The 23,760-nt window shown below is 62.5% G+C and overlaps 1 protein-coding gene across 16 annotated transcripts in view; it reads right to left on the bottom strand.

Moving 5' to 3' along the window:
• The window catches only part of LRRFIP1 (LRR binding FLII interacting protein 1), a 76,007-nt gene that overhangs the window by 1,162 nt on the left and 51,085 nt on the right, over window positions 1-23,760 (bottom strand). For 4 of the 16 annotated variants that reach the window (XM_056108306.1, XM_056108310.1, XM_056108309.1 and 1 more), the window contains 10 exons: window positions 20,961-21,032; window positions 18,951-18,986; window positions 17,710-17,835; window positions 16,678-16,749; window positions 15,279-15,449; window positions 14,285-14,377; window positions 13,439-13,531; window positions 12,680-12,772; window positions 11,601-11,742; window positions 7,995-10,041 (listed from right to left, as the gene is read on the bottom strand). In XM_056108306.1, coding sequence (XP_055964281.1) covers window positions 8,888-10,041; window positions 11,601-11,742; window positions 12,680-12,772; window positions 13,439-13,531; window positions 14,285-14,377; window positions 15,279-15,449; window positions 16,678-16,749; window positions 17,710-17,835; window positions 18,951-18,986; window positions 20,961-21,032 — 2,052 coding nt within the window. In that variant the 3' untranslated portion in view covers window positions 7,995-8,887. Of the gene's footprint in view, window positions 1-2,114; window positions 2,220-2,817; window positions 2,898-3,905; window positions 4,024-4,427; window positions 4,478-7,994; window positions 10,042-11,600; window positions 11,743-12,679; window positions 12,773-13,438; window positions 13,532-14,284; window positions 14,378-15,278; window positions 15,450-16,677; window positions 16,750-17,709; window positions 17,836-18,950; window positions 18,987-20,960; window positions 21,033-23,254; window positions 23,324-23,760 lie in introns of those variants that run through there. The other 12 variants (XM_056108317.1, XM_056108301.1, XM_056108303.1 and 9 more) reach the window with 12 other exon arrangements.

Below are 23,760 nucleotides of genomic sequence, written 5' to 3'. Positions count from 1 at the left end.
GATATGGTAGTCTCGGGGTGGGGGGGCGCGGGATTGTCTCAGGAAAGTCAGTGAGTTGGGACTAGTCGGAAGTGAAGATCCCTGTAGGATAACACTGTTTTGTCCTTCCTGCATAGCCTCAGGTAGTTTAGGTTCATTGGGCTGCTCCCATTACAGTGCTCCCATTCCTCTGTGTTTATTTGTAACTTCTTTCGTTGTGCTAATATTGTTTTTCTCTTCTCCCTAAGTCCTTTGCATAGTTTATTCAGAGCAGTGTCCTTTTTGTATGGACACAGGAAGACGGTATATGCTATGCTTTTGTAATGTGACTCTCAGTGATATTTTCCTCCTGGGCATCTGTTCTCTCACCTAAGCCTCAGCTGCCCTGTCTTCCTAGCACCCCAAAAGCAGGGTCCCGACAAGGGACTGGATGGAACCGGGGCAAGCAGTAAGCTGTGTGCTACCCTGGCATCGAGGTGGGCCTGGCCAAAGCGCCATGATGCTTAACTATAAGAGCTTGGTCATGGACAAATGCTGTCATGATCCAGAAAGTAATAACTAGATTTGGACCCTGATAGGGTTGGGAATGATTAATCTGGCCTGAGCGCCGTAGTCAGAGTCTGTGGCAAGATGTTCCCAGGAGAGCTGCCCTACAAGCCTCAATGGTATCTCTTACTGTGTCCATACAAAAATAACTAGTATTAAGATGTTGATAGTTACTGGACTGAGGAAAAGGAGAAAAACACCCTAGGAGGTATTTTGCCCTTGGGCGGTCAGGAAGGGTTTTAGAATGCCTTTCAGGTGGGCCCTCAGGAAGGGCTTTCTTATGTTGGTTTTGCTACCTGACTGGGTGCAGTGTCAGCCCAGAGTGGGGCGAGTTGGAGAGGCAAGAGAGCTGGAGAGAGAGAGCAGGGCAGTAAGATGGACCATGGAGAGGCTAGCAAGGGGGACAGAGAGAGAAGAATGTAGAAGAATACAGGAGCAGGCACGTGGAGAGAGAGCCCAGGCTGCAAGATGGAGCACGGAGAGATGAGTGGGAGAGACAGAAGGAGACGGGAATGAGGAGCAGTGTGAGACCAGAATGGGAGGCTCAGAGAGACGGGGGCAGGGGCATGGGGAGGATGGAATAAACGGCATCTGATCAATCAACCACCTTGGCCCTCGCTTCCTCTGCCGTCTGCCCCAGGGCGCGGGCCACCCCGGCTGGGGGAGTGGCCCTGGCCCCTCAGAACCTGGGCAGCCAGGGGATCCCCACAACTTGGAACAGCCAGAAGCTGGGAACCAAAGCAAGAAGGCCTGGGTCCAAGAGCCACAGCCACAGGGCCTGGACAGAGGAAGCCTCACAGCAGGGCGCGGCCCCCAGCAGCAGCAGTGAAGGACCATGCCCAGAGGGGTGTGGAGACCTGGGTCGTCCAGTGGGCAGTCCTCCTGCATCTGATGCCAAGAGGGGGACAGGGTGCAAGCACTGGCCAACCCCTGCCCCGCCCTGGCACTGGACCTGGACATCCCAAGTACAGAAGTCTGTTCCCGAGTCCAGCCCCACGGCCACCAGATGCACGAGCGAGATTCATTGAGTCAGCAGGAGCGCCAGGCGACAGAATGAGACGCCCTGTAAGTGGCCGGTGCCAGCAGTCAGGCATGAGGAAGGAAGAGCGTGGTGAAATCTTGAACGAGGCCACCAGAAAGGAGCAGAAAGAAGGCTAGGAGGCACGTCAGGCATGACAGGGGGTGAAGCAGGGGTCTGCGAGGCCTTCCCGTCCAGCTACAGGGCAGCCGTGGCAGGGACCCCCTGTGGGATCTGGGAACAGCCAGGAGGCGCTGCTTAAGAACTCGGTGGAAAGTTTTTCTGAAACCGATTCCAAGAAAGTCCGAGATGCCACGAATGTCCAAGCAGGGCAACCGGCAGGAGCCCCCCAGAACCCCCCTGGGGTGAACAGCTGAACACAACAGAAGCAAAAGAGCAGCATAGAGCCGGGCAAGGCCGAATCTGCTCTGTCCCTGAGAGAAGAGCCCGTGGCAGGGCCACACTGACGGCCGGTAAGATGTCACCTATGAGGCCCGAGGTGACCTCGTGGGATCATGCTCTGGGCCCTCCCGCCCGGCGCCCTCAGCCTCGCAGACAGCCGGACTTTTACCTCTCTTTGGAGTTTCCGCTTCTCGGCCTTGAGCTCGTCTTCTATTTTCTCTGCGTTTTCCGCCGCGGATTTATATCGTGAGACTTGGCTCTCTAACCTAATTACCTACAGGAAGAGACCGAACGTGTCAACGGACAGGCTGCTCTCCTCCCACTGCTGAGGTCACGGGAAGGGGGCGAAGGTCATTTGCCCATCACACAGCGCTCAGGAGATCCAGGGACCCCTTGTGGGAGCCTGGGCTAATTCAATGCCGGGGACCCCTGTCCATTCCAGCAGTCCTGGGGGACCTCCAGGGCTGCTCCCGGCACTGCTGGAGGGACCACGTGGCGCCCAGGATCGAATCGGAGTCGGCTCTATGCAAGTCTGACTCCCTTCGTATCTCTCTGTCCCCACAATTTCCTTTTATAATTTACAGTGCTGGTGATTAAACCAGGGCCGTGCACTAGAAACCCCCCGCAAACTCCCAATCCATCTGAGCTGCCCTCCAGCGGAAGCCGGCTCCGAGGCACTGCAGACTGTATTAAGGTTTCCTTGCTCTTATTTTCTCTCTCAGAACAACACTGAGATGAGTTGCCGCCACCCCTCCTGCTCAGGGCCCGTTCTGGTTCCCGTCCCCCCCCACCCACCCCCCAGTTCTCCAGGGAGCTGAGAACCCGAGACCATCTGGGCGCAGTGGCCCGCTCCCGCCCGAGGCTTCACGTACGTTTTGTTCTAATGCCGTGATCTCTTGCTCAGACTTGGCAAGTTTAAATTTGAGGTCGCTGATCTGTCTGTTGGCATCCCCTAACGGCGGAAAGAGAAGGAGGACGTGTTAAGCTCTCGGCCTTCTACAATGTTCTAATCTTGGTCACTGGGAAACAACAACTCTTGTCCGCGTAATAGTCCTGCACATCTGAAGGTCCCTTCCTGGGCTGAGAGGCAAGAGCAGACAGAAGCGGGGGTGGGGGGGGGGCGCAGTGGGGACAGAGAAGGGACCATGACAATGACAGCTGGAAATGACCACTCTGGGTGATCACGAGGACAAGAACTGGGCGCTAAAAGGAGATAAATGATATTCATGATATCATTTATGATATCAACAGGCCCTAGTGGGGGGAGGGTCTGTTAGTGGGGCAGGCTGGCGGAGTGGGGGTGGGAGGGAAACGGGGGACTCTGGCGGTGGGAAAAGTACACCGGCGAAGGGACAGTGTTGGGGAACTAGACGACTGAAACCCAATCAGGAACAACTTTCTAACTGTATCTCACGGGGACTCAATAAAATAAAAACAAGCGGTGGGGGCCAGAGGGAGAGGGAGCGAGAGGCAGGTGTTGGCGTGGGCTTGCATAGGAAACGCCTGTCCATGGCGCTGGTCAGCAGACCAGAGGCCTTTCCGCTGTGGCTGCAGAAAGACGTGAGCCCCGCAGAGCCCAGGCAGCAGTGTCCCGGGGGGACATTCGAGGGCATCTGTTCAATGTTTAGGCTCAGGTAGGGCATCCCTGCTCTATCCCACTAAGGAACGTCTGCACTTTTGTGTCCCAGGGGCGTGGGGACCCGGGTGGGGGCAAACCGGCTCGGACCGTGTCTCTCTCCGCCCACCAGGTCCACCCCAGAGTGTTTACTTTTTTTTTTTTTTTGCTTTTTGAGTCACCCCCAGCAATGCACAGGGGTTACTCCTGGCTCTGCACTCAGGAGTTACTCCTGGCGGTGCTCGGGGGACCATATGGGATGCTGAGAATCGAACCTGGGTTGGCCGCGTGCAAGGCAAACGCCCTCCCCGCTGTGCTATCGCTCCAGCCCCCCAGAGTGTTTACTTTGGAGATCCAGCACGTGCACGTCAGTCCCGTTTTCCAGGATGTCGTCTGTGGGGCGCAGGGTGTCGGGCTTGCTGTTCTTCTGTCTGCTGTCCAGCTGCCCTCTGAGTTTCTTAATCTGAAACCCGCCGGAAAGGGTGTGAACTTCTCCATCCCAGGGAGAGGGAGGCGTCTGCTCAGTTACAGGAAAGGAAGCAGCGTGCCCAGGGAGAAGCAGCACCCTGAATCGCAGCTGGGCACTGCCTGGGCACCGCTGCTCAGGGGGACAGGCTTAATGAGGAGAGAAACTCAGGCACACATCACAACCTGCCCTGCGGCCTCCGGAAGGACTGTCGCCGCTTTAAGAAAAATCACTGAGGGGGACTGGGCGTCAAGACAGCGGTTGGGCACCGGACAAGGACGTTCAGGCCACCAGTTGCTCAGTGACGACCCTCAGGGCTGTGTGGCGTGGTCCTGACGCAGGCTGTGAAGGTGTGAGGACGTGCAGGCAAGGAGGACGTGCACGGAAGCGGGAGCTGTTACCTGTTCCAGCAGGCATTCCCGTTCATCGATGAGCTTTTTCAACCTGGCATCTGCGGGAGGCAAGAGAGACCCCGGTTAGGGCGCCCGGAGCGCTGGGCCCTTCTGCGCGCGCTGCCTGGAGGCGCGAGACTCAGGTTAGTGAAACTCGGATGAAGGATTATACACGTACCACAGTGAATGGGGAGGAACTCAGCCCGGGGGACGGTCGGCCTCCCAGAACATGCTGTCTCGTCAGGGGCCGCCTCCGCTGCATGCAAACAGGCTACTCTTCTACGTGGGGTTAGCATGCAAGAGCGCTAGGGCCGAACCGCACTGCAACACAAGAGCTCACAGGCTTCACAGTTTAGCATCATCACAGGGCCCGAGCCCGGCACGTCCCCGCGCACAAGTGCTCCCCCGGCTCGGCCCAGCAACACCCGAGTTCTGCTCGGCGTCGGAATCCTGCGTGCCCACCGGTCAGGGCAATCGTTCTTTCGAGGGAGAATGTTTGAGCCCGGCACCCACCCAGCCTGGTATTTAGGGGTGCGTCGAGGAGTCCCCAAAACGGCCTTTGCACGGAAGGCCCATGGTGTGGTCTCTGAATACAGAGAAACCCAGGCCAGGGGTCTGGGACACTGATGCAAGGGCAGTCGGGACCGTGGGTGCCCCCATGGGCTGCACCCGTGCGCCCCCCTGCAGCCCGGCCTGACCCGCCTGGCCTGCCGCCACCGCCCGTCCTCCTCATGCTCCAGGCCCCGGCTCAGCCTCGTGACTCGGAAATCCTTCCTGGAAAACACGTCTCCGTGCTCCTTAAACCCCGTCCAGCCACGTGCCTGCCCGATTCCGTGCCCCGCTGGTTGTTTTCCCAAGTAGACTGGGCCGTGCCGAGGCACAGAAGGAAGGAAGTGAACCTGGGCAGGGCAGGTGTGACAGGAGAGGCGTCCAGAACAGCTGCCACCTCTCTGGGTTCCACTGGAGTCTGCGAGCAGCCTAGCTGCTCCCAGACAGGGTTCCGCTCCTTCCCTGCTCTCGGCCTGGGCGGACACGCCAGGCACTGCCGCACCCTGAGCTCTGTCTGTCGCCCAGCGTCGACCCTCAACCGTTTCCTCCCCTGCACGCTGGCGGCACAGACAGGCGTCAGCGGGGCACAGCGGCTGTCTGGAGGCTCGGCCACCTGCTCTACAAGTTTCCTGCATTTTATCTTCCCAGATGACTAAGAGCTCCCACTAGCAAGTTAAAGTGTTCTCCAAAATGGAGACGTTAATAATAATAAAAAAAAGTGTTAAATAAGGATGATCTGGTCTTTCATCTTATGTGAGGGCATGAGAAATCGATTATACAGAGGGAAGCAGAACTTTGAAGGAGGCGAAAGTCCGAAGTAGAACCAGGGAGAAGATGAAGATGAAGGTTAAGAAAACGGAACAAAGACTGAGGCACAGTTATGTGATGCAAATAAAATGAGCACTGCTGGGGCCGGAGCCATAGTAGAGCAGAGAGGGTGTTAGCCTTCCACGTGGCCACCCCCAAGTTCGATCCCCGGCCTTCCACAATGTCCCCCGAGCACCAACAGGAGTTGTTTCTGAGTGTAAAGCCAGGTGTAACCCCTGAGCCCTGCTGAGTGTGGACTCCCCTCAAAAGAAAAAAAAATGAGCGCTTTTTTTTCACACTTTAAAAGCGAGTGCTGAATCCAGTATTCAAAAGGGGACACCTCTCTGCTATACTTACTGCAAGACTCAGAAGACTGTCACTGACCGTCTTTACGATCAGCGTGGCTCTGGAATGTTCTGAACGCTGGACTCACACGCAAACTACTTCCAGGTGAGGGGTCCTTTTATAGGGACGAGGCACAGTTAAGTCCCCATGTCACGTGGCCTGGTATTACTGCTAAGGATCACACTCTTGGATGAAATGACCAGGGAGGTGATGGTGGGGCGTCATGCGACCACCAGGCTTTGTCTGTTTTCTGCTGTGCTGGGACAAGGCTGAGGGTACGCAGCGCCCAGCCTGTGGTCCCAGCTGAGACACACCCCTGGCCTCTGGCCCCTCTCCTGCCCATGTCACCCAAGCCTGATCCGCCCTGAAGCCCCACAGGACAGCTGCGACCCCACTTGCAGGGAGGCTGGGCTGCCTGCCCGGGCTCCCAGCCGTGAGACCAAGGTCCCTGGCGGGGTTTCAGTCACCCTGGCTGTATCTGCAGAGACCCAGCCGCCTCCAGACACGCAGAGACCATCAGCAGCGTCTAGCTGGGTCCGCGAAATTCCCATCTGCGCTGGACCTCGCCTGTCACCCTCCCCTGGGACCAGGCTCCCACCCCCAGCAAGGGAACAGAGTGAGCACTCAGGCACGGGGGGTGGGAGGCTGCACCCACATGGGCCCAGGCACCCCTGGAGAAGGCACTGCCTCCGAGGCTGAGGCCCAGGGTGCGGGCAGGCGTACAGCCACCACACTGGGAAAACGCCACAACTCTGCCTTTCCTCAGGGGTCTGGACATTCGAACCTATTACTGCGTGTCCCTTGGTCTGGTGGCCGTGGTAGCAGGGCTGCGCTGTCTGATGCAGTGTCCTGGGAAAGGAGTCTACCCACAGGAAGCAGGACCCTCCACACTGGACAGTCCCCAGAAGGAGCATTCCAGGGTGCCCAGAAATCTAGGGGTTCGTGCATTAGGATTCCCGCGCACTGGAATACTACACGTCACAGAAAGTCCCATGGAGCACATTCGCTCCCGTGACGAGCCCGGCTGAGCCCCAATATGCACCAGCCAAGGTTCTGTTCCTGCACTGTCGGCTATGCCCCCGCGCCCCCTTCCCAGGACCCGCACTGGGCCACGGGCCGGGCCACGCTTCACGGCATGGCCCCACGTCGGGGTTCGGTGCTGAACCGCCCCAGTTTTCTGATCTAAGGCATCGGTGGCCGCTATTTTCCTCTGCTCTGGATTCGGGTAAGGCCTTGACGGTCTGGGTTCCTCTGGGGAGAGTGGACAGGTCATCCTTCCAGGTCACACGCCTGGACACTGACACATTTCCCAATGCCTGGGAACCTTTATGTCCCCCTCAACTGCGCACCCGCAGGGTCACTGGCTCATGACTTCAGGACCCTCTCTGTGGCCATGTCTCAGCGTGCCGGGCAAAGGAGTCGATGGCGCCACGAGGGCTGTCAGACCGGGAAGTAATGGTGTTAACGGTGTGGCCGGTCTGAGGATGTCGCCGTCCTCTCCCACTTCCTATTCCCGCCACCACTCTGCTAGGAGCCCCCTCCCCCACTCCGGGCAGACCTCGGGCAGAGCCATGCAGGTGGGCGCCAAAGGCCAGCGGCGCTGGGAGACGGCAGCTCTCCACAGCGACACCGGCACGGGCAGGCTCAGGCCCTGTCCTCCTCAAACCCTCCATGGGGGACAGGACAGTGCTGGGATCCTCAGACCCTCCCGAGCACTGCCAGGTGAACTACTCGGGGGCCCCTTGTCAGAACCGCAGATCCCAGGAGACTGAAGGGGAGCTTGTCAACGTCCCCAGAGGGAACTCTGCTGGCGTTCCAGCACCCCAGCCCAGACGCGGCGCCCCGAGACAGGCCCACAGGCGGCTGCTGTTCAGAAGAGTTTTATTTCAGTGAGACGGAACACGAGGGTGCCCCAGACCATACACAGGCACTGGTGTAACAGCAAGTTTACACGGATTTATAAAGTGACAACAGCATTCATACTGAACAGCATACAGTCCCTTGTGATTTAATACCTCACAATTTTTATTTGTCCTTACAGTTATTTTTAAATGCTTCTTTATATAGAAAAAATATATTTCATTCAGGAAGCCCAAGACAAGAGTTCTCCAATGAGTTTGCCAAGAAAGAGCAAATTAACATACTTATTTCAAAAGGGAATGTTTCAGCTCTTTAAAATTCCTGTTGCAGGACGAGGTGAGGACCCTTATTTTTGCTCCTTTGAATCATGGCGAGATAAACAGAAAAACAAAAACTGTTAGAAATGGTACCCCTTCCCCAAAATACTGCAGTAGAAAATGTAGTTTCTTCTAGAAAATTAAAATAAAATCTCTGTTGATCAGATCAGCATGAACTAGGAATCCCCTGTGAAAAGATTCAGGCATCAGAAAGAGCCTGGAATGTGCTGGTTTGCGATAAGTGGGGGAGCCGGTCCTGTTGGGGCCATTTCTTCCGACCACGGCCTCTTCATGAAGGACCCAGTGGGCCCACTGTCTGGTTCCGAATCAGCCGGGACGCGCCTCTGGGAAGGGGAAACGAGCGTGGCCCCTGCAGGGCTCACCACCCCGGAATGCTCAGTTCAGCCCCCGGGTTTGGTCCGGAACAGCCCCGAGACAAATGGGAAAAGGTTTTTACCCAAAGCAGAACCGTGTGGGTCGACGGCAGTGGGAGCCCACGGGAATGTTCCCGGAACCTAGGCCAGGCGCCACTGGACCCCACCCACGGCGGCAGCATCTGTAGGAGCGTAGGGCAGGGTGGCAGGCGGACCCTTACGACAGGGCGCAGTCTTCCTTGCCTCTGCCCCTCCCGCTGCTGTCTCTGGCGTCCTCGGAGTTTTCCAGCTCTCCCGCCGCGGCCGAGTCCCCGTCTTCCGCACTGACCGGTTCTGTATCCCCCCCAGCCCTGGAGTGGGGGGATGCCGGTGATCCCGGGGGGCTTCCCTGCGAGCCCTCCGAGGGCCCTTCCTCTTCCTCCTGAGGGGCGCTGCCTTCTCCAGCGCCTGGGACCCCCTCAACTGACCCTGGTGTGGCCGGTGCACTACTGGCTCCGTCTTCCTGCTCCTGCTCTCTGCCCCACTCAGTTCTAGAAGGCTCTGGCTCCTCCCCGCCTCCAGCTGCCACTTCTGGCGGCGGCGTGTGAGGCCCCGTGTTCGGAGCTTGCGGCTCTGGCTTTTGTTTGGCCCCTTCCACAGGTTCTTCTCCCTTCACGGCCCCCGAGTCTGAGGTCTGGGAGGCCGCGTCCTCCTCAGCGTCGTGGCCGCTGTTGGTGGTGGCTGGCGCTCTTTTCTTCTTGTTCTTCTTCTTCTTGTTCTTGGCCTTCTTCTGGGACGAGTCCGCCGCCTCTCCCGGGGGCCCCTGCATCTCTCTGTCGGCCTCCTTCATTTCTGGGGGGTCGCTGTTGGCCTCTCCGGTGCCAGGTGCTGCCGTCGGAGCCGCAGGCCTGGCGTGGCTCGGCTTCTCGCCCCTCGGACCCCTTCCTTCGTCTTCTTCCTCTTGACTGTCCCCGCCCACCTGGGCGCCCTGGGTGGGCCCCTGCGTGTCTGGGGACATCTCGGGAGCAGGAGCTAAGCCTGGGCACTGCTCCTCGGTGGCATCTGCTGCCCGCTCCCCCTCGGGGTCCACCAGGTCACTGCTGGACTTCAGGGGACTTGAGGGGCGCGGGACGGCTGGCTCCCCACGCCCAGGCTGCTCTGCCCCCGGGGGGTTCTGCCCCGAGCACTCTGGGAGGGCCTCAGGCACGGGGGCACACTCTTCGGGGGCACGCTGGCTCTGGCCACTGTCCCCACGGGGATGCGCCGCCTCTGTGGCCGTGCCAGCTTCCCCCGGGGCTTCCGCAGGTGGGTCTCGCTCAGTTCTCGGCGAGATCTCTGTGTGCCCCACTCGCGCCACCGATCCGCGTGTCCGTGGCACCTCACTGGCGCTTCCTAAAATGACCATTGAGAACAGTGAAGGGACTCCATGGCGCACGCTAACACGCGAACGTGCGAGCTCGTCCCCACCTGGCCCTGTTCTAACGAGAGCAGCGGCCGAGGGGCGCGGGACACAGGCAGCCAAGCAGCCGAGCCCAGGGGCACTGCCCGGCCCAGGTCACTGGCCGGCGGCGGCGCCCTCGGGGTGAGCCGAGCTGGGCAGTGAAGTGTGAGGTGAAGCCGGGGCAGACAGAGCGCTGGGCCAGCAGCAAACGGGAGTGGCCGCGGGCAGATCCATGCTGCCAAGAGGCGGCCCTCTCGGTGGCCTCCTGGTCCTCTGCCAAGCAAGTGGCTGAAGGAGGCCGCCCCAGGGTCAGCTGAGGCAGACAGTGTTGGGAAGAGCCACGAAAGGCCCCAGTGGGCACCACCTGGTCCCCGAGAGCCATCACCGGCCCCCTCTCCTCACGCTGCTCCGTCACACGGGGTTGGAGCCACCAAGGGAGGACAAGCCACTGCCTCCAGACAGATGGCCATGGCGGGCGTCTCCAGACAGACACAAGGACGCCCGCCCATGAGACAAAAGGTCAGTGGTGACAGGCAAGGCCCAGCGGTCCCCAGTGCGGCTTGGACCCCAGGGATATGGGCAAGCAGTGGGACTTCCATCTGGACTTACGCCTTCCTCTCACTGCAGTGGCACGCATGGGTACCTGGATACTAAAAGTGTCCACTGGATATGCCCACAAAGGCTGACCGGGACAGGAGATGCGAAAGTCATCGGGAGAACCTCCACAGAACCTCGCTATGGGCTCCATCCACACCGTTTCCAGAGCTGGGGATGTGTGTTTGGCCAGCTCGAGTCCTTGGTGCTCAAAAAGCAGCCGGGACAGTGTGGTCAGAGCGGACGGGAGGACACGGCCTCCCCTCCCCTCTCCCAGCCCCAAGGCAGCAGGGGTAGAGACGCCCAAGGCACTGCAGCCCAGAAGCCCATGGCCAACCACGGAGAGACAGATGAGCCGCTTCCTGGGCGGACCCTGGCCCTGAGCTCGGAGCCTCGTGCCAGGAGCCGGAAGGATACTGGTCCCAGGACCAGGGAGACGCTTGGCAGACGGCCCGGAACCCAGACACGCTCCGAGCCATCCCGATGACAGATCCTGCACTAGGGATCCGCCAGCCCAGCTGCCCACAGCAGAGCCCACCCGGAAGCCTCAGGGTGCCATCTGGAGGGCTCAGCGCTGAGAGGACAGGCCCAGTGTCACTGGCCGGGAGGGCACCCTGACCGCCCCCAGCCTCGGCTGTCTATGCCCCTGGCTGGCTGTCCACTCCCCACCACGCCACACCCCGAACTCTCCAAGCAGGCCCCGCCGATGTGCGGCCCTGGCCACCGGCCCCTTCGTCGCCTCGGACCGTCGGGACGGCAGGGACTCGGAGCCCCGAGCAGCGTGAGGCGAGCGTGCCAAAGACATCATGCGGCAGCGTCCGTGGAGGGGCCAGCCATGCTGCGGGACACTGAACCGAGGCCACACGCAGGCGATCATGCGGACGGATGAGAGCCCACGGGCGGTGGCCACGCTTACCTGGAGCGCCGTCTCCCGCGGCCGGGAGGGCGCCGAGCCCCTCTCTGCTGGCGCTGGCGAGACTTGGGTGCACGGCGTCCGCTAGCGTGCAGGGTGTCTCCCCGTTGGTGGCTGTTTCTGAATTGAGAATTATTCCATGTTTCTGGGAACAAAAACAGGCGCGTGGTGACCCCCGCGGGGCGAGAGGTCAAAGCCGACCTCACAAAAATTCAGAAAACTGCTTTTCCCTGAGGGCCAGAACTGCAGAGTAATGAGAAGGGTGGCCGCCTGGGGAACAGCCCACGGCCACACGCGTCACCCTGGGAGGAGCGAGCTGGGGACCCCCTGCACCTTTCCTCTAGGGAGAGCACGGGGGCGGGGGCCAGCCCGGACACGGACTCTGGAAGTCTGGCTGCACCCTTGGAGAGGGGCTGGGGCAGAGTGGCTAGGTCGGTCTTTTGAGCCTCTGATCTCAATCCCCAGGACCAAAAAGCCAGAAATCAAACAGCAATAGGTAAGAAAGCCAAGAAGCTTGTGCTGGGCAAGGGACGAAGGAAAGACAGAGAAGGTGCTCGAGGAATCGTCCAGAGAACCACACTGGAAACCGCCTGGCCCCGGGACCCAGGTGCGCCAGTCTGCTCCTTTCCAGGGGCCCAGAAAGCCCCGGCATACTCTTGGCCTGGGGTGGAGCCGCACCGGGAACCCTGGTTCTCAGCCCCTTCTCGCTCCTTTACGGCTCTGGCCTTGACCTCTGGCCGCTGAGCGGCTGAAACACATTTTCAGGGTCTCAGCAAGGAAACCCCGATCTCCCCCAGACCAGTCCCCAAGCTGCCCCCAGCAGCCTCTGACACTGTGCAGGTGGGACAAGGACCCGCCTAGAAGCCACGGGACCCTCGGGCCTGATCCGCGGCCCCCTCTGCCCCAGACCTAACCCACGCGGTTCTCGGCAGAGAAGCGCCTTTGCACACGTACAGGAACAGACACTCGCTCACTTCCGTGCTGTCCTGGGCATGAGAAAACGGTTTAGACTGAGCCCGGAGAGCACGTCCTGGGGCTCAGGGGCCTGAGCACCCCGAGTGCTCTGCGCTGTGGCTTCGTACCTTCAGTCCCTCTTTCAGCTTGACTACTTCTTCTCTAAGATCGTCTCGTTCACTCCGTACAGAGTCAAAGAATTCTTTCTGCCTCTCTAACGCCTGAGTGTGCCGGTGAGCAGAGAGAGAAAAGGAGAGGGAAGGAGAGGGCGAGAGAGAGGGTGGCCGCAGTCGGCACGCAGACACGACACAGACACAGCGCGAACACAGCCCGCGGAACTGCCACTGCACGCACTGCCCCGGGCGCGGCCCAGCGAGCCGGCTGTGATGGGGACTACGACCAGGGACAGGAAGCGACAGGAATGTGTGCCATGCAGACAGGCAGGCAGACATGCACCCAGGCCTCCCGAGAGGGTCAGGCCGCGGACTCTGGGGGCTCCATGCGGGATGGACAGACAGGCCCGCGGCCGTCCACGGGGCCAGTCCTGCTGTCGGGCCCCTGGGGGCCACTCTGCATGGCTCCTCTCCCCCGCCAGCACCCCACAAGGCAGCTGGGGCGCCTCTACTTTTTCAGGGAGAGTCTGAGGGCTCCAGGGGCACCCAGCACCCGCCACTCTGCATCGTCTGCAGGGTCGGGGCGGGGAGGCAGAGGTGGGGGGGTGAGTTGAGGCTGGAACGGACTGTGGGCAGCCCGGCCGACCCCTCCCCATGGTCCTCACACCCTCGCATCTCCGGGCCGGGGAAGCAGGCTCAGGTGCGGGTACCAGCACCCGGCGAGTGCGGGGCCCCTAATTCCAGGCATGCTGGGGTGTGGCCGACCCCGCCTACCCCTATCTTTTTGTCTTTCCACTCTATGGTCTCCTGCAGGTCAGAGATCTCCCTGACAAGGCCCGCCTGCTTGTGCTGGAGCTGCCGGATCTCCTGAGGAGCGGACGGACGGGAGAAAGCTGCAGAGTTAGGCGGGCAGCACTGCCCCCGAGGTCACTGAGCCCCCCCAAGGTCACTGAGCCCCCGAGGTCACTGTCCCTGAGGTCACTGAGCCCCCGAGGTCACTGAGCCCCCCCAAGGTCACTGAGCCCCCGAGGTCACTAAGCCCCCCCCCAGATCACTGAGCCCCTGAGGTCACTGAGCCCCCAACGTCACTGCCTGTGCTTCCAGTCAGAGCCTGAAGGGCCCGGCCAGCCCCTGGGGCCGCTCACTGGGGCTACAACCTCACGGCGCCTCAGGGACTGTCCCTCTCGAGCCTTGGGGATCCCGGCCCGCCCTGGCAGCCTCCGACCTGGGCCCATCTCTGCTGCCCAGCCCGCGGCCCTGCTTGGAGGGTCCGGCACTGGGCCGTGGCCATGCTGAGGGCCTCACTTGGCCGCCGCTGTCTCTCTGAGCACCCCCACAGACCCGTCCCGCACCTGCGCCTCGACCAAGGCCGGGCCTTGATCGTCTCCCTCGCGTGTCCGTTCATCTCCCTCCGAGCACTATCTCCTGCTTCCTCTGCTCACCCATCCCCCTCCGCGCAGTGTGCCCAGGGAAGGACCAGGCCACTCCCCGAGTCAGACTCCTGCACGCGCCTATAGTCTCTGCTGGCGTCCCATCTCCCTGCGCACGCCCATCAGCCTCCCTCTGCGCCCGCCCTCCCCCTCTGCGCAGTGTGCCGGGCAGGCCCCGGCCGCTCCCCACCTCCAGCATCTCCTCTCGCTGCTTCAGCGCCTCCTTGACCTCGGCGAACTGGAACTGCAGCACGCTGTGGGCGTGTTTCTCGCGCTCGAGCTCCTGTGGGCGGCAGGGCACTGAGGGGGGCGCCCCGTGAAAGCCTCGGGGGGCCTCGTCTCACGGCGGCCCCGGGGCCACACGGAGGAAAGGTGGGGGCCCCCGGGCGCGGAGACCCCCGACTCCCCCAGTGTGGCCTGGCCGCGTCTGTGAGACGTGATGCCCGTCACCGCCCTGCGGAGTCTGGGCCTTGGGATCCCTTGGACCGTGTGACGACCCGCCCACTCGGCCAGCGCCACCCGGGCTGGACCCGAGGCTCTGCCCACTTCTCAGGACTGGCACCTGAGGCTCAATCCTGCCCTTCCAGGACCAGGCGGGAGGGGCTGCAGGGCCATCGCCATCGTCTTGTTTTTAAATACAGAAGATAGGGGAGTGTGTGTGCGCATGAATGTGTATACGCACGTGAGAAGGTGTGTCTGCCCAGATGCGTGTGTGCCTGAATGTGTATATGCAGACGAGTGTGTATGCATGAATGTGAGTGTGTATGCACGAACGCGTATACACAGGTGAGTGTATGTGAGTATGCACAGATGAGTGTGCGTCTGAATGTGTGTACGCCTACGGGTGTGCACGTGAATGTGTATACACAGACGAGTGTGTGCATGGATATGTACACGCAGACGAGTGTGTACATGTCGGTGAAAGAGTACATATGCAGGTGAGTGCGTGTGCATGAATGTGTATACGCAGACGAGTGTGTGCATGCATGTATATACGCAGGTGAGTGTGTACACACAGGTGAAAGAGTACACATGCAGGTGTGTATGCATGAATGTGTATCTGTAGCTGAACGTGTGTGCGTGAATGCGTATATGCAGGTGAGCGTGTGTATATGTATATGCAGGTGTGTGTGTGTGTGTTTGTGTGTGTGTGCGCGCGCGCGCTTTCTCACTGTGGCACTGACCTTGCTCTTCTCCTCGCACTGCCGCTGAGACTCCGCCAGCTGCTCCTCCAGTTCCAGGAGCATGTCTTTGAGGGTGTCAACCTGGTACATGAAGTTGGTCTTCTCGTTGTCGAGCTGCGCGTTGGAAACCATGGCCTTCTTGTACTTTTCCTCGGCTTCTAGTAGCGAGTCCTGCGGAAACCGGCCCGCAGTTGGACACGAGGAGGAACCGGAGGCCAAGATCAGCTTTGCTGTCCTTGGTTTGATTTATTTCTATTTGGTCACACCTGGCGGTGCTCGGGGCTCACTCCTGGCTCCGCACTCAGGGATCACTCCTGGCAGGCTCAGGGGACCGTCCGGGGTGAAGAGTGAACCCCGGTGGCCTCGTGCAAGAAGGCAAGCACCTCCCCTGCTGGCCGACCTCTCCGGCCCGTCTTAGTTTCTTACACCCAGATCTGCAGCAGCTCGCTCGGCTCTAAAGGGAAGCCTGGGCTCTTAGAGCAACGGTGAGTCAGAAGCACGCGGCGGCCAGTGGCGAAACCCCCTGCTCGAGCACTGTGGGTTAGTCACGCCTGGGGAGGAAATGGCCTGTGGACATTAGGGCAAAGGACACCCATGCCAGGACCACGCGGGGGCTGGAGCCGTGGGCCGGAGGGGATGGGGCTCTGCTCTTTGGGTTCTCAAGACAGAACCAGGGCAGGGGCGGACGCGGATACTCCCCATGTCCCGCCTGGCGTGTGCGTTCAGCGTGGGCCGGAGTCTGCGCCCAGTCGCTTGCACTGGGCAGGGCTGGACCGGGAAAGCTCAGCTCTGAGTCCCTCCTGGGCTCCCCTGCGTCTGTCCCCGGCCTTCAGGGGTGGCCGGGAGCGGGTGGGGCAGAGCACCCCAGGCTAAGAGGAGGCTGTGCTGGGGAGCCCAGGAGTCCGCGGAGGCCAGCACGGCCTCACCTGTACTTGCAACCCAGACTGGAGGGCGGCTGTGGCTCCACCACGGCCCAGCAGCTTCTGACTTCAGAGCCCGTCTCAGCCCTCCCTGCCTCAAGGACAGGTGACGCTCTGCAGGTGGCCGCCTGCAGGGTGCTCCAAGGAGCAGGGCGGGGCGTCACGGGGACGGGGCGGGAAGTACACTTTGGAAATGTGTTCCCAGGACGACCGGCCCTCAGCCCAGCATCCTGAGGACACTGCGCAGTGTCACCCGAGGGCACAGCTGCAGGGGGCAGTGGTGGAAACGGCGGCCCTCCGGAGTGACCAACTGGGGGAACCCAGAGTTGGCGGGGTGAGGGACAGGCCATGCCCTGGCAGGCTGTTAGTGGGAGTCGGGGTGGGGGTCTCACACCATGCAACATTCCTGCCGCCTGGGGCCTTCCGCGGCTGGCGGGCGCGGGGCACGCGGTGCGAGTGCCCACGCGCGAGGCTGGTACCTTCATCTCTTTCAGCCCCTGCATGTATTTGCCTTCGACATCCTGAATCTGCTCCTGCAACTCACTGAGCTCCTGGGGACGGCACAAAGGGCAGTGAGGCGGGGTGCGGGCGGGACCCCCAGGGCCGCGGTTTCTTTTCAACTTTTTTAGCATCAAGGGGGTAAACAGATCCACTTGCACGAATGTAAGAGTCCTGTTTTTAAAAACTGAACATTACGGTTCTCAGTAATGAAATCAACCCAGCACCACCAAGATGCAAATCTAGTTGTACCTCAGGGGATGTTCCGGCACCAGTTGGGAAAACGGGCCAAGGGCTTCGGGAAATGGGGCTGGTTCATCTGTGACCATTTTGTGAAACCCATCGGCAGGGTCCAGCTCTGCCCACTGCGGGGTGGGGCTCCCCACACTCAGGGGGTCCAGTTGTGGCTAAGCCATACCCTGCACACACACGTACACGTACACGTACACACACACACACACACACGCATACCACACACACACATACATGCACATGAACCACAAATGTGTTCAGGTGCCTGGGGCGAAGTTGTGGCATGCTCAGCTGGGCTGGATACCCCAACGGGGCCCACAACACGCGGTTCCTGCCAGCCGAGGAGCAGAAGACAGCTGGGGAGGGAGGTCCTTTATGTCCCCTGCCAGTGCCCACACTGGTGCTTAAAGGCAGAAGCTCCTCCAGAAACACAGCCAGCCCGGACTGCCAGATCCCTGCTGGGGCTCCCAGCACTGGGTGAAGGGGACAGTATCGTGGCCACTCCAGTGGCACCCACCATGCCCATTCTGAGGCCATGGCTGGAGCGGAGGACAGCGGGTCCTGGGCAGGAGTGTGGGGCCAGGGGAGAAGAGAGGGATGCCCGCCCATGAAAGTGGCCTGCGTATCTCTGTGGCCCTTGCCAGGCAGGCCAGCCCTGCCCCAGGTTTGCCAGCTTCTCCAGGTGGGCAGCTGACTGGTTCTGGTGGGCCGGGCTGGACTCACGGGAGGCTGCTGTGAGGTGGCGGGCAGGGACCACTCACCCGCATCTCCCGGACGGACGCCTCGGTGTCCACGGAGGTGCAGGTGTCGCCACTGTTCCGCCGGGACGTGCCCCCGCCCAGGGAGGCCAGCGTAGCAGCAGACAGGCTGGGCAGATTCCGAGACGCCTGGAGCAGAGGGCAGAAAGCCGGGGTCAGCGCCTCACATGTGCTGTGAGGACGTGCCGCTGACGTCCCTCAAGGGCTCGCGGGGTGAGGGGGGGTCTGCAACCTCCCTCAGGCCTGACCACCAAGTCTGCCCCCAGGACCGGACACTTTCAACCCGACCCCGCCCATTACACACTACCTGGCCCCGTCCCTTTACTCAGGCCCTACCCCTTACCGAGGCCCCGCCCCATTGCCCTGGCCCTGCCCACTTACCCAGACCCTGCCCCCACCCTTAGCCCTGGCCCCGCCCACCACCCAGGCCCCTCCCACTTACCCAGGCCCTGTCCCTTCCTGGGCCCCACCCTGGCCCCGCCCACTTACCCAAGCCCTGCCCCTTCCTGGCCCCACCCCTCTACTCAGGCCATACCCCTTACCGAGGCCCCGCCCCATTGCCCTGGCCCTGCCCACTTACCCAGACCCTGCCCCCTCCTGGCCCCACCCTTAGCCCTGGCCCCGCCCACCACCCAGGCCCCTCCCACCACCCAGGCCCCTCCCCTTCCTGGGCCCCACCCTGGCCCCGCCCACTTACCCAAGCCCTGCCCCTTCCTGGCCCCACCCCTCTACTCAGGCCATACCCCTTACCGAGGCCCCGCCCCATTGCCCTGGCCCTGCCCACTTACCCAGACCCTGCCCCCTCCTGGCCCCACCCTTAGCCCTGGCCCCGCCCACCACCCAGGCCCCTCCCACCACAGGCCCCTCCCCTTTCTGGGCCCCACCCGGCCCCGCCCACTTACCCAAGCCCTGCCCCTTCCTGGCCCCACCCCTCTACTCAGGCCATACCCCTTACCGAGGCCCCGCCCCATTGCCCTGGCCCTGCCCACTTACCCAGACCCTGCCCCCTCCTGGCCCCACCCTTAGCCCTGGCCCCGCTCACCACCCAGGCCCCTCCTCTTCCTGGGCCCCACCCTGGCCCCGCCCACTTACCCAAGCCCTGCCCCTTCCTGGCCCCACCCCTCTACTCAGGCCATACCCCTTACCGAGGCCCCGCCCCATTGCCCTGGCCCCACCCACTGTCAAGGCCCCGCCCTCTCGCCCAGGCCACGCCCCCTTCCCCAGCTGGTCCAGGCCCCCCTCACCTTCTCGGCGAACTCCTTCTCCGGGCGCTCTTCCACCTGTGGGGGAGGGCAGGCAGCACGGTGAGCTCCCGGAACATCGAAGCGAGGGCACGGTGGGATTCTGGCTTCCCCCCACCCCCCGGGCTGGAGCGGCGGGGAGGGCGCTTGCCCTGCACGTGGCAGGTTCACTCCCCGGCATCCCATATGGACCCCTGGGCAGCGCCGGGCATAGTCCTGGGGGGCGCAGATTGAGGATCGGGGGCGGGGGACCCCATGAAAAAAGCTGCAGCGCTGGGAGGCGGCCGTGTGGAGCCCGCCCAGTGCACGGGGAGCCGGGCTGGAGCCTTGGCACCGCATGTTACACCCCCAAACACGGAGCGTGACCCTAAGCAGAGCCAGGAGCACCCCTGGGCAGTGTGGCCCCCAAAACAAAAACCACTGCTTGTTCCTTAAACCTGAGTGCTTAAAGGACAAAAAAAATAACCAGGCCTGCGCTCTGAGATCAAGAACCTAAAACAAGAAGACAGGGCTGGGTGGACACTGTGGGGGGCAGACTCGCAGGAGGTAGCGGCAGGGGGCAGCCCGGCCGCTGTGGCCCCGCGCACGCCCACCAGGTGGCAGCCTAGAGCGCCCGCGGCGCCAGCGGATGGGGGCGTGGCTGGGTAATGTCATCCACAGGGGCTGGCCGCCGGCCACCTCCACGGCGCCTTGAGGGACAAAGGGCCCAGCTGAACGTGGCTCAATAAACCTCCATGCAAGGGTGATGCTTCTCCTAAGTAAAGAGGGTGGTGGGCGGTGGGCACTGTGGGCTTAGCCCCCCCCCCCACCTTGAGGCTCGCAACATGACCCACTCCTCCCCTCAGCCCTGCTCACGGGGGAACCTGACCTGCAGCTCTGGCCACGGGCTGGAGACCCCCAGGGGCCCTCGCCCTTGTATGTCCCGGGTGGTCCTTCGGAAACAGGTCATTCCCCTGCCAGGGTGGCTGCTGGGGGCACCTTCTGTGCATCCCCAATGTCCCGAGGCCCCCCTGTCCACGCTGCCCAGTCCAGCCTTACATGTGTCTGCTGGACCCCAAGCCTCAAGTCCCATCTGTGGCCACTGAAGCCATTAGGTGCTCACAGGGGCAGCTGGACACCAGCGCAGGGGCTGCTGGTGGGGGCCGGAGGGGTCACAGGGTCTGACAGTAGGGCAGTGCAGGGAGGCCTGGAAGCCCACCCAGGCCATTCCAGAGGGCCTTGCGCCCTAAGGCCCCAGGAGCGCCCAATGGGGAGCCCCACCCCCCGACCAGCACACGTCACTCGGTGCCCAGACCTGCCCACTCGAGAGGCAGCAGCCGCTCACTGTGCTGAGGAGACCTGCCCTGGTCCACTCCCTGGCCTCCAGGCCTCAGACCCCCCGCTGACCCTGCTCCCCAGCCCTGGCAGGCTCAGGCACCCCCCGACCCAGCTCCCCGGTCCCCCAGGACCGTGTGCACTTAGCACACGGTCTCAGCCTCAATTCAGAACTGGAGAGAAAAGGAGCAAGAAATGCCCCCAAACGCTCCCTGTGGCCAGACCGCCCCTGAGGGGACAGTGTGGACAGGCTGAGCTCCCCAGGGAGCGGCCAGGGCACCTCCATGTCCGGAGCAGGGCCCAGGCCGAGTCCTGCTGAGACATAGCAGTGGGCTCTGGGGGACAGTGGGCAGCTGGGGGGCAGCAGGGCTGGGGCCCAAGACCAAGCCCAGACGCAGCGGAGCCCTGACACCTGCCCATGTCTGCCCTGCTAGGGCTGCGTCCCCATGTCCTGTCCCAGCTCCAGGCCAAGTGACTTCCCAGAGGCCCACAGAGCCCCAAGGTGACCCTGCCAGGAGCAGGCGCCCCAGTGTCCCCTGCTCTTACTGCAGCCCGGACAGCCGGCCATGGGGGGGGGGCAGGCGAAAGAGCAGGAGCAGGAAGGGGAGGAGGAGGAGGAGGAGGAAGGGGAGGAGGAGGAGGAGGAGGAGTGGGCAGGGCAGAGGAAGAGGAGCAGAGTCGGGCGCGGGTGGCACTTACCACGGGGCTGGCCCGCGCAGAACTGGCCCTGGAGGAGGCGCGAGAGCCGGAGTTGAGGCCGTGCTCCGAGGGCTGCCACAGCGCAGGACAGAAGGACAGACAGAGCCGGTCAGCAGCGCAGGACAGAGGCAGAGGCAGGGGCCGGTCAGCAGCGGCAGGAGAGGAGGCCTGCTCGCCCGCCAGGCGCCCAGAGGACAGGGAAAGGGGCCCAAGAGAGGGCAGCGAGGAGGGCGCTGGCCTTGCACGAGGCTCACCCACACGCCCCCTGAGCCCGCTGGGAGGGAGCCGAGTGCAGAGCAGGACTGCGCCCCGAGCACTGCAGTGGCCCAGGCAAACAAACAAAACCCCACGGACCGGGGCTGGGGGCAGCACAGCGGGTGTGGCCCCAACACCCCCAAAGAAACAACAAAACTCAGGGCGAAAGGGGCACCTCGTGGCCATGGCAGGACCGAGCGTGGGGGGTCGCGGCTGAGAGAAGCCCAGCCAGGAGCTGCAGGTGCACGGGGCCCTCGCCCCTCCCAGCCCCGTGAGCACTGCAGAGGGTGCCCACAGAGGAAGCCCCTGGGCCGCAGGCTGTGGGGCTCAGGCTCGGAGCCCCCAACACTCACACTCCCCCTTCTTCACGGCAACCCTGGTAGCCCTGCCTCAGTCTCCATCTGGGACCTCCCAGAGCCTGCGAGGGTCCAGGGACCCGCCCACACACAGGCAGGAGATCCCTGTGCACAGATGCCGGGCCAGCCTGACGCCAGACACTACCCGGCCATCTCAATCTGACACTGGACACTGCCCGGCCATCCCAACCTGATGCTGGACACTGCCCAGGGACACGCTCCCTGCTCCCTCAGTGTGGGTGCAGAGCCCCCTGTGCTCTGGTGCATGCAGGATGCTGACGCCACACATGTCCCTGCAGAGGCCTCGTGGCCATGACGGACAGCAGGCAGAGCCTGCCCGCAGCTCCCGCGGCCCAGGCCGGGCACTGGCAGGCTGAGGGTCTGGCCTACCACGCGCCTGTCTCAGAGCTCCCTGCCGGCCATCCCCGGGTCAGCGCTGAGACCAACGTCTGAGCCCCAAAGCGCGGTCACCGTCGCGGTCAGCAGCTACTCCAGGAGAAGCACATCTGCGACCAGCTTCCCAGGGGACACCCCGACCCACGGAGAGTCCACCAGACACGCGCCCGCAACCAGCTTCCCAGGGATGTCAGTTGACACGCATCCAGTGCCCTCCATGCTAGGTAAGTGTCCGTCCCTTCCCGAGGCCCTGTGGGGGAGCAGCTCTCTGGCCGCCCCTGGGTTCCAGGCAGCCCACGCTGGAGCCCGGGAAGGTTATACGGCGGGAGCTGATCCACGCTTGATCAGCCGCCAACTAAACCAGCGTTCCTGATGCCATCGGTGGGCAGATCAGCCGGAAAAAAAAAATTGATTCTAATAGAAATCTCTAGGTTAGATGAGCTTGTTCCATAAGAAATCCTCAAAGTTTATGGCTGTATAAATACCGTGGTCAGAGTGAAATATACCAGAGGGAGAGCGCAGGGGAGCGTTTTTTCTGTTGACCTGGGTCTGATCCCCGACATCCGAATGGTGCCCCAAGCCCGCCAGGAGAGAGCCCGAGCACAGAGCCGGGAGTCAGCTCTGAGCACAGAGCCGGGAATCAGCCCCGAGCAAAAAGCCGGGAGTGAGCCCTGAGCACAGAGCCAGGAGTGAGTCCTGAGCACAGACCCGGGAGTCAGCACAGAGCCGGGAGTGAGCCCCGAGCACAGAGCCGGGAGTGAGCCCTGAGCACAGAGCCGGGTATGAGCCCTGAGCACAGAGCCAGGAGTGAGCCCTGAGCACAGAGCCGGGACTCAGCCCCGAGCATCCCAGGTGTGGCCCCAGACAGACAGACAGACAGACAGAAGCACCCTAACTGCATTAATGTGTCACTCAGGTGAGTAGCCAGTTAGTTCCACACACAAAATACGTCAAACCACACCCAGTGTCTTTAGTACGAGGGATGGGGGTGCAGATGCCGGAGCTGTGACCCGCGGCCCCCGGGTGCTGCCGACGGAGGGGAGAGGCAAGCGGTGTGGACGCGGGGAGGCCTTGTGCCCGGGGACCCTCTCCCTGGCCACGGAGATGACCCCTCCGTTAGTGGGTATCCCCGTGCTGGGGGGTGGCCTGAGGCGGGAGGCGAAGCCCACACTGTCCAGAGCCCAATGCCAGCAGTGCTCGCTAGCCGGCAAGCAGGTCACACGCGTGCCCAGACGGAAGGCCGGGTCATGCAGGGGACAGAGCACGGCACACACAGCCAGGCCTTACAGCGAGGGGCGCGCAGACGCTGGCCCGCCGGGGCCCGTCCAGGATGTTGCTGTCCCCCCATGGCGTCCCCTAGGGCAAGACAGATGGTCAAGAGGGGCCTGTCCACGCCCCCAGCCCCGACAGCCTCCCGAGGGAAGAGGGCAGGGCGGGACCCCGTCCACGGTGGAGACGCCCCTGGAGGCTGGACGAAACTTTGGTCAGAAGAGCGGGTGGCCTGTCCAACGGCTGTGGGGCCGGGCCTGCTCCTCCCACTGACCCTGCCGGCAGGTGTGGGCACGCAGGCCAAGCCCACAGCCACGCCACAGGGCTCGCCACGGCTCCACCACCCACGGTTGGAGGGTAGCCACAGGCTGTCAATGGGATGGAGCAGGGGCCCCAGGAGCACTGTGGGACAGAGCAGGGGCCTCGAGAGCACTGTGGGATAAAACAGGGGCTTGGGAGCACTGTGAATGGAGCAGGGGCTCGGGAGCACTGTGGGACGTAGCAAGGTCCTGGGAGCACTGTGG

This window comes from Sorex fumeus, unplaced genomic scaffold (genome assembly GCF_029834395.1).
Source record: "Sorex fumeus unplaced genomic scaffold, SorFum_2.1 ptg000207l, whole genome shotgun sequence".
NCBI lineage: Eukaryota > Metazoa > Chordata > Mammalia > Eulipotyphla > Soricidae > Sorex > Sorex fumeus.
This window is presented reverse-complemented; position numbering and strand designations above follow the sequence as displayed.